At 37.3% G+C, this 14600-nt stretch overlaps 1 protein-coding gene across 21 annotated transcripts in view; it reads right to left on the reverse strand.

The window, feature by feature from the left end:
• Window positions 1-14600, reverse strand: part of CADPS2 (calcium dependent secretion activator 2) — a 533537-nt gene that overhangs the window by 313730 nt on the left and 205207 nt on the right. For all 21 annotated transcript variants that reach the window (XM_059171710.1, XM_059171704.1, XM_059171699.1 and 18 more), the window contains exon 4: window positions 2259-2339. In XM_059171710.1, the coding sequence (XP_059027693.1) occupies window positions 2259-2339 (81 nt within the window). The remainder of the gene's footprint in view (window positions 1-2258; window positions 2340-14600) is intronic.

The following is a 14600-nucleotide window of genomic DNA, read 5'->3' on the forward strand; positions in this document are numbered from 1 at the left end:
CCTCAAGTCTATTGGGAAAGATAATTTTCTTTTACCACTATTAAATCAATGCATCAATTTACTAAAGAATGATGCAAATAATAAAGTTCCATGTACTCTAAGAAATCTTAAGCATTAAGAAGAATAAGTTTGAATTGTTATAATGTCTATACTGCCTAAAGCCATCTATACTTTCAATGCCATCCCAGTCAAAATTCCACTGGCATTTTTCAAGGAGCTGAACAAACAATCCTAAAATTTGTATGGAACCAGAAGGGACCCCACACTAAGGAAATGTTGAAAAAGAAAAAACTGGGGGTATCATTGCCTGATTTCAAGCTTTAATATAAAGCTATGATCACCAAGACAGCATAGTACTGGCACAAAAACAGACAGACCAGTGGAATAGAGTAGAGAGCCCAGATATGGGTCCTCAACAATATGGTTAAATAATCTTTAACAAAGTAGGAAAAAATATACAGTGGAAAAAAGACAGTCTCTTCAATAAATGGTGCTGGGATAATTGGACAGGTACATGTAGAAGAATGAAATTGACCATTCTCTTATACCATACACAAAGATAAACTCAAAATGGATAAAAGACCTCAAAGTGAGGCAGGAATCTATCAAAATCCTAGAGGAGAACATAGGCATAATCACTTCAACAATGGCCACAGCAACTTCTTCCAAGACATGTCTCCAAAGGCAAAGGAAACAAAAGTGAAAATGAACTTTTGGGACTTCATCAAGATCAAAAACTTCTGCACAGCAAATGAAACAGTCAACAAAACAAAGAGGCAACCCATGGAATGGGAGGAGATATTTCAAATGACACTACAGGCAAAGGGCTGATATCCAAGATCTATAAAGAACTCCTCAAACTCAACACACACAAAACATATAATTATGTCAAAAAGTGGGCAGAAGACATGAACAGACAATTCTCCAAAGAAGACATACAAATGGCTAACAGACACATGAAAAAATGTTCATCATCATTAGCCATCAGGGAGATTCAAATCAAAACCACACTGAGATACCACCTTACACCAGGCAGGATGGCAAAAATCAAGACAGTAAACAACATGTGTTGGAGAGGATGAGGAGAAAAGGGAACCCTCTTACACTATCAGTGGGAATGCAAGTTGGTGCAGCCACTTTGGAAAATAGTGTGAAGATTCCTTAAGAAGTTAAAATTGAGCTTCCGTATGACCCTACAATTGCACTACTTTGGGGTATTTACCCCAAAGACACAGATGTAGTGAAAAGAAGGGCCATCTGTACCCCAATGTTCATAGCAGCAATGGCCATAGTTGCCAAACTATGGAAAGAACCAAGATGTCCTTCAACGAATGAATGGATAAAGATATGGTCCATATATACAATGAAGTATTATGCTTCCATCAGAAAGAATGAATACCCAACTTTTGTATCAACATGAATGGGAATGGGGGAGATTACGCTGAGTGAAAAAAGTCAAGCAGAGTCAATTATATGGTTTCACTTACTTGTGGAACATAAGGAATAACATGGAGGACATTGGGAGATGGAAAGAAGTGAGTTGGGGAAAACTGGAGGGGGAGGTGAACCATGAGAGACTGGGACTCTGAGAAGCAAACTGAGGGTTTGGGAGGGGAGGAGAGTGGGGGGGTTGGGTGAGCCTGGTGGTGGGTATCACGGAAGGCACGTATTGCATAGAGTACTGGATGTGGCGCATAAACAATGAATGCTGGAACACTAAAAAGAAATAAAATAACATGGAAAAAAAGGAGAATATGTTTGAAATTTATTCCTGTTACATAGAAACATGTGACTGTACAAATAAAGTATACTGGACACACTACCTGTGAAAGTCTTTTACTAGAAACTTCAGTTAGATTTTTCATCCATTCAAATATTAGTTGACCCCACTATATGCCAAGCACCATGTTAGATAGCTTGGAATACGTGATTTTGCAGAGACAAAATTTTACTCCCTGATTAGGTTATATTTAGCACAATATTAAAATTCTTTTAAATCTGGTCATTAGAGAAATTCAGGCATCGCTTTCAGAATAATCTACAAACGTTATTGAGTTTAAACATGTTCTATGTGTAAGAAAGGATGTGTAAAATAGAAAATACGCTCCATTTAGATAATATGCACTCTGATATTTGGGCTTAAGGAGCATGCACACAGAGAAGAAAATGACAGAATTATACTATCTATACAGAACTTTTTCAGCTCACAGAAATAGGAGTAAAAAGAAATGTACAGGATGTCAAAGTTAATAATTTACCTTTGCCATTTTCTCTGCCAGCTGTAAACGACCATCAAGTTCCCTCCTGATCTGGGCTGCTTGTTCATCTGCGTTATCCAGCTTTAAAAACAGAAATTATACATAAGTGATTACTAAATGACAGTGACTTACAGATTAAAGCAAAGATTTAAGGACTCAATTGTTTTTAATAAATTCCCTCAGCTACTTATTGAGAATACAGAATGATACTTAATTAGATTGGCAGTCCAATTAAATTTCTTGGGCACTTTTCATTTTGGTTTTGTTCACCAAAAAAACGTTGTTAAACTGCTAATGGTAATAGCTCAGTTTATCAAAAATCTAATTATAATAATTCCTGGTCCAGCCTCTCCACAACAACTCTAAAACCAGGAAGTCCTTATTTCCTTGAAATTACAGTAAATTGTCTGGAAGCTTTTTCAGTCCATCCCTCTGTCCTTGTGAAGGACAGTCCTGAGTAGTTCCAGATAGATAAATATCTTGTTTTGTTCTTTCAGATTTCCAGAGTGGTGAGATACTGAATAATGTTCTATTTCTTTGTCCTTTCGAAAACATTCCCTTCATTTTCATAACAAGTTTGTGTGTTCGTGCTAAGTGATTGAAGTATTATTTGATTAACTGATAGAACTTCCTACCATTTAAATCTTCATATTCTCCTCATTCTAGTATCAAAAGCTTCATGCTATCAAGAGACCTCCCACTCTCTTACAGATTGGCACCATATTTGAGTTCCATTCTCTTCTGCTAAATTTCATTGAAAGTAGGAGAAGCCTGCTACCAACATTTTTAAAGATGTTTACATGGAAAATTATTTTCACTGATCCAGTGAAATAATCCTTTTCTTGTATAATTTCTTTGAACTTTTCCTTATGATTCCCTTCTCTTCAACAATTCATAATCAATTTCCTTTACTAGCTCACCATAAAAACTGCTAAACTGAGGAGGTCCTATGAACCATGCACTGTGTGGGATGTACTGGGTGGGCTACAAATGTTTCTCTGGACTTCAATTCCTTTTCCTTTCTTACTTCCATCATAAAGTAACCTGGACCACATAATACAGGTGCTATAATAAAGGTCCACCTGAATACTGGATTAATACTGAGTACAACATTAAACACCCAGGAGAATACAGATTAACTTTTCTATTTCCTGAAGAACTTTAAATTGACCAGATTGCATTCTTTAAAGCAAAAAAAAAAAAAAAAAGTCTGAAAAAAATGAGTAGAGGCAATGCAGGTCAACAGGCTAGTAGGATCAGGACATATATAGTCAAGAAATGGGGAAAGGTGTTCTAGTAAAAGAGCACCCGGGGGCGCCTGGGTGGCTCAGTGGGTTAAAGCCTCTGCCTCCGGCTCTGGTCATGATCCCAGGGTCCTGGGATTGAGCCCCCCACCCGGCTCTCTGCTCAGCCAGGGAGCCTGCTTCCTCCTCTCTCACTGCCTGCCTCTCTGCCTATTTGTGATCTCAGTCTGTCAAATAAATAAAATCTTTAAAAAATTTTTTTTAAAAAAACACCAGGACTTTAGAGATGAGATAAGATGATAGAAATGATAGATATGGGGGGGGGGGCAGCGGAAGGTACATGGGAGATGGGGCTGGAGAGAGGTCAGCTACTTCATAAACTACTCTTCACAGCCACATTAGGGCATCTAGAGTTGATTCCCACAACAACAGGATTTCACTGAGAGATTTTAAATAGGATTTTGGAAAGATCACTCTGTCTCCAGCACAAACAACAGGTTAGAAGAATGTAGAAAGTCTGATATTTATTCATTAGAAAAGCAGATCTGGGGTTCTCTTCTAAAAAAAAAAAAATGTTTCCAGGTTGATTAAAAAAATCAAATTCATTTAAAAACAAATTTTAAAAAAGCCAAGATTTTTAAAAAAGGTTTTATTGATTTATTTGAGAAAGAGCACCAGAGTGTGCATGGGAGAGCTGAGGAGGGGGGCACTGCAGAGGGAGACTGAGCAGGACACTCCCTGCTGAGCAGGGAGCCCCAAGTGGGGCTCAACCCCAGGACATTAGGATAATGACCTGAGCCGAAGGCAGATGCTTAACGGATTGAGCCACCCAGGTGCCCCTACCCAAAATTTTCTTAAAACTAAATCACTAGTAAATAATTTTTTATGTCATCTCAAGAACAAACACAATTTAATTAACAGGATGCAAAGTAAAAGAAACAAAGTTTCTCTTCACTGTGTTCAAAGTCAAAATGATTTCCATTAAAAACTAACAAAAGTGTTAAAGAATGTGTGGCATATTTGTTCCAGGTAACTGAAATCAAAGTCCTAAAAGCAAAAATTATGTTTAGTAACCTGTAATTACAATACTTCAAATACACTAAAATAATAAGGAATATGATCTCATCTTTGCTTAAATGCTGATAAATATCTTTCCACAGAAAAATTAAAGTGGTTATGTGCATGCACGTGCATTTAAGGAGTTCTAATTCCAGTAAGAACTAGTATTTAACATCTTAAAACAGGTCATAGTTCAAATTCACAAAACACTATTTAACATCTTCAATAGGTATATCTTCATATTAACAGCTCTTAATATTAAGTGAAATTATTTGACTCACTGCTGGGTTTTTAAGCATTTTCTTTGTAAGAGACATTTCCTACTACTTCTAAAAAAATATGCATACCCTAACTGCATTTGTCTGAAAAAATGCAGGCCGAGAAAAGCAGAGCCTTGTGGCACCAAATGACCTCTGAATAGCCTTCTCTCAATAAAATTAAATTTTCAAAAAGAAAATTAAATTTTCAGAGATTGAAAGCTTACTAAGTTTGCTGACTACTGGTATGACTTTGTGAAACTAGAATTGCATACTTTCAAACATGTCGAAAAAAAATGAAAAGCTAATACAGTAAAGAAAATAATTTTTTTTTATCCTTGTGTATTGTAACACTAGATAAACTTGAAGGAGGTAAATCCGTTGGTTAACTTTTTTTTTTACTTGTAAGAATGTTAATGTCCCATTTTTGCTTTTTTGGTTTGGTTTAGAGATTTATTATTTGAGAGAGAAAGTTGCATTCACAAGCAGGAGGGGGAGAAGAAGAGAGAGAGAATCTCATGCAGACTCTGCTGAGCACAGAGCTGCATCTGTCCTTCAATGTCATGACACCGAGGTCATGACCTAAGTTGAAGCCAAGAATGGTGCTTAACCAATTATCTCACTCAGGCACCCCTTGTTTTCTTGAGTGTTTACCTTTGTTTTTAAATTAACGGAAAGCTTATATAATTGTTTTAAGAGTTGACTTCTCAATTGAAATTAGTTTCACGTGCAGTTTTAAGAAACAGATACACCCATTACAACTGCCTAGTGTCTCCGATGGCAGCATTTTATAAAACTATAATTGTATCACAACCGGGATCCTGACTTTGATATAATCATCCATCTTATCCAGAGTTTCTCAGTTTTATGCTTATTCATTTGTTTTATTTATGTAAATTCAATTCATATATTCACCACTACAGTCAAAACACGAATATTTTTTTTTTAAAGATTTTTATTTATTTATTTGACAGAGAGAGATCACAAGCAGGTGGGGAGGCAGGCAGAGAGAGAGGAGGGAAGTTGAGCAGAGCGCCCGACGCGGGGCTCGATGCCAGGACCCCGGGATCATGACCCGAGCTGAAGGCAGAGGCTTAACCCACTGAGCCACCCAGATGCCCCAAAACACTGGAATATTTTTTAAGATTTGAGAGAGAGCGAAGATGCGCATGCACGTGAGCATGTGTGAGTGGGGGAGGGACTCAGTCAGACTTCCCTGCTGAGCACAGAGCCCGACATGGGGCCCTGGGACCATGACTTAAGCCTAAACCAAGATCCCCAACCGACTGAGCCACCCTGGTACCCCAAAACACTGAGGAGTTTTAACACTATATATTGCTCTTTTATAACCACACCCACCTCCCTCCAGCCCCTTATTGGTTAGTTTTAATAATGCACTGCTCTTCAAAATGTTTAAAAACAGGGGCACCTGGCTGGCTCAGTGGGTTAAGCCTCTGTCTTCAGCTCGGGTCATGATCCCAGGGTCCTAGGATTGAGCCCCACACTGGGCTCTCTGCTCAGCAGGAAGCCTGCTTCTTCCTCTCCCTCCCTCTCTCTCTGCCTGCCTCTCTGCCTACTTGTGATCTCTGTCAAATAAATAAATAAAATCTTTTTAAAAAAATGTTTAAAAATAAATTCTAATAAGGCAAATGAATTTTCCATTTTGAAGCTAGAGATGTGCTCCCATGAGAGGTTAACATTTGTAAATATTGGATGGGGTTCTCGGACTTCTTAATCCACAGGTTCATCACCTGGGTGCTCTCCTAAAATCACATGGTCATAAATACCATGTATCTATAGCTCCAACCCTTCGGAAGAGTTGGACTTATGCTTCCAACTGCTTATTTACCATTTCAGTTTGCATGAGGACAAACAAGCCCCAAATGCAATCCTGTCTTCCAGATCCCCATACCAATCATTCCTTCAATGAATTATGCTATGTCATTAACAGCAATCTATTCATCCAGCTGCTCGAGCCCAAAACCTAGGGGTCATCTTTGGCCTTTTCCCTCACAGCCCACATCCAATCCAATCTCGAGTCATGGAGAGTGAAATCTAGATCATGTTAAGCAGACCAGAATTCAGGTACTCTGATTTCTTGGCCAGGACTCTAGTCTTTTGGGAGGGTGGAGTGGAGGCTCTTCCTGGCCACTTCAAGTAGACCTCCTTTCACCAGAGGAGTTGTACATATGGTTATGGTACAAGTAATGCTTATTTCTTTTCTGAACCCTCCAGAGACTTGGGTTTTCACACCACTTCCTCCACCTCTCCCTCCTCAAAATAAGTAAGTAAAGTCTGGAAGATGGTTCACAGATGTGGGACATCAGATTTTAAAATGCTGGGTAACACATCTGTTGCTAATGTCTCATTTGGGGTAGGAGATAAAGAAAATGGAGATACACGGACACTGGAGTCCATGGTAGGGCCCAGACACAAGCCTCACTCTATGGGGACAACTTCATTTTCTTTAAACTCTTGATTTCAACACATTGTGACAATAGATTACTTACTTCACAGATGTCCTTTCCTGGCACAGAGCATTTTCCAGGTCTTTTAACCCTGACCATAACAGATGCCCAAATGTATTTTTATTCTCTGCAATGCCCCCTAGTATCCATTGCACAGAGCATTTTCAATTATCAATTAAAAATTATCTATTTCAATTACCACTTCAGAATCAATTATGACTTCAATTATCAAGATATTTTTCCCGACTGACAAATATTTAAAATAAGAAATGTACTTTTATTTTCCTCCTCTTCATTACATAGGAAGTACAGTTTCCACATTCAAAATCCCGTCACAGGATGTTTTTCATGTCTTTTAAAAAGAGTCAATGGTCAGGGCCATAACAGATGCCCAAATGTATCTTTATTCTCTGCAATGCCTCTAGTATCTACTATACAAAGCATTTTTAATTATCAGTTGGAAAATTATCAATTTCAGTAACCACTTCAAAAATCATTAATTGTCATATTAAAAATCAGTGACTTCAATGATGAAAATATTCCACTACTTTGACAAATTTTTAATACAGAAATACTTTTTCCTCCTGTTCTTTACATGGGGCTTGTGGTTTCCACATTTAAAATTTTCTATGCTATGGAGCTCTTAACCTGGACCTTTGGGAATCTGAACCACTCAAGTTGTGAGCAAAATTTTGTGGAGTTATGCATTTTTTCCCTTGGGGAATGGTTTGAGTTTCATAGCTCAAAAGGGTGGCAACTCCCTAACTCAAGAAGAACCACACCATGGGGAAATCTTTCCAGAAGCCTCTATCCATTTCTTCTAGAAGAGGCTATGTTTCTTTTTAAAACATAAACCATGGAAGATGGTCACCTCAGACCTACACATCATTGACCTTACTCCATACAGCAATTTGTTAAATATTTGTAAAGGGACACTAAGACAAAGGCTCTCTATTGTTTTTTTGGTTTCTATTTCATTGATTTCTGCTCTGATCTTTATGATTTCTCTTCTCCTGCTAGGCTTAGGGTTTCTTTCTTGTTCTTTCTCCAGCTCCTTTAGGTGTAGGGTTAGATTGTGTACCTGAGACCTTTCTTGTTTCTTGAGAAAGGCTTGTACCGCTATATATTTTCCTCTCAGGACTGCCTTTGTTGTGTCCCACAGATTTTGAACCGTTGTATTTTCATTATCATTTGTTTCCATGATTTTTTTCAATTCTTCTTTAATTTCCCGGTTGACCCATTCATTCTTTAGAAGGATACTGTTTAGTCTCCATGTATTTTGGTTCTTTTCAAACTTCCTTTTGTGGTTGAGTTCTAGCTTTAGAGCATTGTGGTCTGAAAATATGCAGGGAATGATCCCAATCTTTTGATACCGGTTGAGTCCTGATTTAGGACCCAGGATGTGATCTATTCTGGAGAATGTTCCATGTGCACTAGAGAAGAATGTGTATTCTGTTGCTTTGGGATGAAATGTTCTGAATATATCTATAATGTCCATCTGGTCCAGTGTGTCGTTTAAGGCCTTTATTTCCTTGCTGATCATTTGCTTGGATGATCTGTCCATTTCAGTGAGGGGAGTGTTAAAGTCCCCTAACTATTATTGTATTATTGTTGATGTGTTTCTTTGATTTTGTTATTAATTGGTTTATATAGTTGGCTGCTCCCACGTTGGGGGCATAGATATTTAAAATTGTTAAATCTTCTTGTTGGACAGACCCTTTGAGTATGATATAGTGTCCTTCCTCATCTCTTATTATAGTCTTTGGCTTAAAATCTAATTGATCTGATATAAGGATTGCCACTCCTGCTTTCTTCTGATGTCCATTAGCATGGTAAATTCTTTTCCACCCCCTCACTTTAAATCTGGAGGTGTCTTCGGGTTTAAAATGAGTTTCTTGGAGGCAACATATAGATGGGTTTTGTTTTTTTATCCATTCTGATACCCTGTGTCTTTTGACAGGGGCATTTAGCCCATTAACATTCAGGGTGGCATCACAATCCCGGACTTCAAGCTCTATTACAAAGCTGTCATCATCAAGACAGCATGGTACTGGCACAAAAACAGACCCATAGATCAATGGAACAGAATAGAGAGCCCAGAAATAGACTCTCAACTCTATGGTCAACTAATCTTCGACAAAGCAGGAAAGAATGTCCAATGGAAAAAAGACAGCCTCTTCAATAAATGGTGCTGGGAAAATTGGACAGCCACATGCAGAAAAATGAAATTGGACCATTTCCTTACACCACACACAAAAATAGACTCAAAATGGATGAAGGACCTCAATGTGCGAAAGGAAACCATCAAAATCCTTGAGGAGAACACAGGCAGCAACCTCTTCGATCTCAGCCGCAGCAACATCTTCCTAGGAACAACGCCAAAGGCCAGGGAAGCAAGGGCAAAAATGAACTATTGGGATTTCATCAAGATCAAAAGCTTTTGCACAGCAAAGGAAACAGTTAACAAAATCAAAAGACAACTGACAGAATGGGAGAAGATATTTGCAAACGACATATCAGATAAAGGACTAGTGTCCAGAATCTATAAAGAACTTAGCAAACTCAACACCCAAAGAACAAATAATCCAATCAAGAAATGGGCAGAGGACATGAACAGACATTTCTGCAAAGAAGACATCCAGATGGCCAACAGACACATGAAAAAGTGCTCCATATCACTCGGCATCAGGGAAATACAAATCAAAACCACAATGAGATATCACCTCACACCAGTCAGAATGGCTAAAATCAACAAGTCAGGAAATGACAGATGCTGGCGAGGATGCGGAGAAAGGGGAACCCTCCTACACTGTTGGTGGGAATGCAAGCTGGTGCAACCTCTCTGGAAAACAGCATGGAGGTTCCTCAAAATGTTGAAAATAGAACTGCCCTATGACCCAGCAATTGCACTATTGGGCATTTACCCTAAAGATACAAACGTAGTGATCCAAAGGGGCACGTGCACCCAAATGTTTATAGCAGCAATGTCCACAATAGCCAAACTATGGAAAGAACCTAGATGTCCATCAACAGATGAATGGATCAAGAAGATGTGGTATATATACACAAAATGGAATACTATGCAGCCATCAAAAGAAATGAAATCTTGCCATTTGCGACAACATGGATGGAACTAGAGCGTATCATGCTTAGCAAAATAAGTCAAGCGGAGAAAGACAACTATCATATGATCTCCCTGATATGAGGAAGTGGTGATGCAACATGGGGGCTTAAGTGGGTACGAGAAGAATAAATTAAAGATGATGGGATTGGGAGGGAGACAAACCATAAGTGACTCTTAATCTCACAAAACAAACTGAGGGTTGTTGGGGGGAGGGGGTTTGGGAGAAGGGGGTGGTATTATGGACATTGGGGAGGGTATGTGTTTTGGTGAGTGTTGTGAAGTGTGTAAACCTGGTGATTCACAGACCTGTACCCCTGGGGATAAAAATATATGTTTATAAAAAATAAAAAATAAATTAAAAAAAAAAAGACCTTGATTATCCAAAAAAAAAAAAAAAAAAAAAAAAGACAAAGGCTCTCAACAGTGTTGGCAATGGTCTGGTTATTTTACTATTCACCCTTTCTTACACTGACCATACAGCCACCACTCTAAAGGCTCTTCAGTAGCTGTAAAAGTAAGAGCCTTCTAAGAGCTTATACTTTATTTCAAAAATAACTGAAAATAGTACACAGAACAGGATGGAATTGCCACAAGAAAGCTACTGATCAGGTGCTGTAAGAATTCAGTGATGGAAGAGATAGGGTTCCCTGGTTGATTACATCATGATGGCTTTGCAAAGAGGGAAATACTAAAAAAAAATGGACTTGGAGGAATAGAGAAAATGCTGACCTGATGCAGCAGCCTTTGGGTCTGGACTTGCAAATCTCCAACCCTAGACTTTCCCGCCACATCCCCCACATCCCCCTCACATCACTGGAAACAAGCTCCAAGAGGCCACAGGGATGAGCAAATCCCTCTACAGAAGGGTTCAGGTGGACTCAAAGCCTATGTGGTATTCAACTCTCTTACAGTTACGAAAATTTTAAACAGCATAAAGATAACTTTACCACGTTGCACCCAACACCTCCAATTTTATAACTAGTGATATTTTTCCAATGCTTTAAAAACTACAAATATCAAATACTTGAATCATTAAATTTGCTCTTATCTTTAAAAAAAAAAAAAGATAATTTATAAAAAGCACTTTTCACAGCACTGTTTAGCATCATTACCCTCTCTCGTTAATCTATTTTCTAGAACCAGAATAACTGTATTAACATTGTCAATCACTGAAAAAAGGAATTAATAGCTATTTTTCCATTATGACGCCTTCATACGTGCCGACCTCACTCTATTAAGTTCTTCTTTTTCCCACTGAAGAAATTAGTTTTTCCTCTGACTTCACACTCCAATTATGGTATATTTCTTTTCAAACAAATTATATTCTGTCATTTTCTTGTAATACTCATCTTTATTCTTTAGTATGAAAAAGGCAACTAGACTAGGATTTGTTTATAAACAGTGTTTTCCCTGAGATTAGTTCATATGCTGGTCTACTGTATTTATATTATCTATAAATCTGGTCATTTACAAATAATATATCATAAGAAGTAACTGGCACAAACCTAATACTGATTCCAAAAGAAGACTTCAACCAACACTTATCATATATTTCTAGTAGCCAAGAGTTTGAGAGTAGCAAATATATATGAATTTAGCAACAGAACCTAAAACCACTGATCAAACACTTTAAGTGTTAACTTAATCTACTTCACCAATAAGTTAATTCTCTATTATTACTTGAACCACAATTTATCATAAAAATAGAGCCTAACTCTACCCCACTGATTATTTCTGCTCTGTTTTCTATGCTGCCTTCCCATCCCCATATTACAAACACACACACAGGTCCTTGGCAGAGTATCTCCAGTTATTTCTCAAAACAATGTTTTAAATCAGTACCTACCAGTGGCCTTTCTCCTGAGTTCCAGCTCTCCAACTGAAGCCAAGGCCTTTCCTTTCAGGCACCCACAAAGCCCTCACATTAAAAGTGAACCTGTTTTTATTTTTTTGTTTTTTTTTTTTAATCATCCACTCCTCATCATGACTCCCTATTTCTACATATTGTTCTCACTATCCTTGGTCAGTCTACAATCTCAGAGGAGGGAGGGAGGTAAGGAAAAAGAAAGGTGATGAGGAATTAAATGAGTAAATGAACATGAATAAAGAGAATGATACCCAAACACCTTTAGTATTCTGGTCCTCCCAAATTTCATTCCATTCTCTTTCCAATCTCTTGGATAATTCCATTATCTGTACAGATTTGTTGTTCAATGTTTACTGAAGATGTTACATTTTCCCAGTCATGCATTTTGCTTGTGTTCCTTCTGCCTGGGACACTCTTCTTACCCTACCCTCACTGTCTCGATCAATCTCCAAATCTGAGATTGCTTAACCAATCATTCAATAATAAAACAGGTATCATCTGCTGACCTATCTTTCACAGTTTCCTCTTATCGTTGAACTTCAGACATTTATGACCTCTACTTCAACCTGCAATGTAGGTCCCCTGCCAGCTCAGCCTACCCTATCAAAAGGAGTAAAACAAATCCATCTCGAATGGTGGAATTCACATAACTGGTCTCAATTTTAATGCAAATATAAAGAATAATTATAAGGCTCTTGGACCCTAACATCCCCTCCAAGCTGATCCACCTTGTATGAGTCAATCTCCCTCATAAAACAAAAACCCCATTTCTCCCTTTTAATGCAAATATAAAGAATAATTATAAGGCTCTTGGACCCTAACATCCCCTCCAAGCTGATCCACCTTGTATGAGTCAATTTCCTCATAAAACAAAAACCTCATTTCTCCCTTTTTCTTGATCACAGAGATGAGGCAACAACACAGTAATAAACTTCTTGTGATTTCATACAATAAAAAGAAGGTAATAAGATGAAGTTATTCCCAATGTGTTTCAAGAGAAACACATTGCATATTTGATGTTATGTATGATTAAAGTAACATTATGTCTGCTAGATGCAAAGCATTTTTAAAAAATTCCCTTATATCGATCTAATCTTCCAGATTATATGTATAAAAAAACCTGACACAAATATCAGTTCTGCTATGCCCCTTGTAGAATAATTCTAAGAGTCTTAAAAATGCATTTCCAGAAGGAAGAAGGAACATACTTATCTCAGCATAATAAACCAGCCCACAGCTAACATCAGATTCAATAGTAAAAGGTTAAAGATTTTTCTTGAAGATCAGGTGTAACACAAGAGTGCCCACCCTCAACATTCCTATTCAAGATAACAATAAATGTCCTAGCTAAACAAACTAGGTAAGAAAAAGAAATAAATGTATTGGAACTGCAAAGAAGTAAAATGGTATCTGTAGAGAATATGGTTTTACATAAGGAAAATCCTGAAGACTCAACCAAAAGAACTATTAGATCTAATCAATGAATTCAGTAGTTACAGGATACAAAATTAACCTCAAAACTAGTGGCATTTCTGTACACTAACAATGAATTTTCTAAAAAAGAAATAAAATGCATTAACATAGTATCAGAAACAATAAAATACTTGGGCATAAATTTTACTAAAGAGGTGAAAGATCTCTACTCTGAAAACTAAGACACAGATAGATAAAAAAAAATCAAACATATATAAATGGAAAGCTATCCTATGTTCATGGACTGGAAGACCCTATCAAATTCCAATGGTATTTCTTCTTTACAAAAGTAGAAAAAAACACTCCTGAAATTTATACAGAACCATAGAAGACCCTAAAAAGCCAAAACCATCCTGAGAAATAAAAGCAGGGGCCATCACACTTTCTGATTTCAAGATCTACTATAGAGCTGTAGAAATATAGTCATCAAAAATAGTACAGTACTAACAACAACAACAACAACAAAATAGTAAGGTACTGACATAAAAACACAAAGACAAATTGAACAGATTTGAGAACCCAGAAATTTGAGAAACCAAGTACATACAGTCAATTAATATTTAACTAGGGAGCCAGGATACTCAATGTAAAAAAGAAAACCTCTTTAATAAATGTTGCTGGATAATTAGATATTCACATATAAGACAATGATATCTACCATTGTCATATATCCTATGCCCCTCACAAAATATAACTCAAGATGGATTAAAGACTTAAATAGAAGACCTGAAACCATGAAAATCTTAGAAGAAAACACAGGAATAAAAGCTCCTTGACCTGGGTATCTTGGTAATGATTTTTTTGAACAGGATACCTAAAGCAAAAGCAACAAAATAAAATATAAATAAGT

This window comes from Mustela lutreola, chromosome 4 (assembly GCF_030435805.1).
Source record: "Mustela lutreola isolate mMusLut2 chromosome 4, mMusLut2.pri, whole genome shotgun sequence".
In the NCBI taxonomy this organism is placed as follows: Eukaryota; Metazoa; Chordata; class Mammalia; order Carnivora; family Mustelidae; genus Mustela; species Mustela lutreola.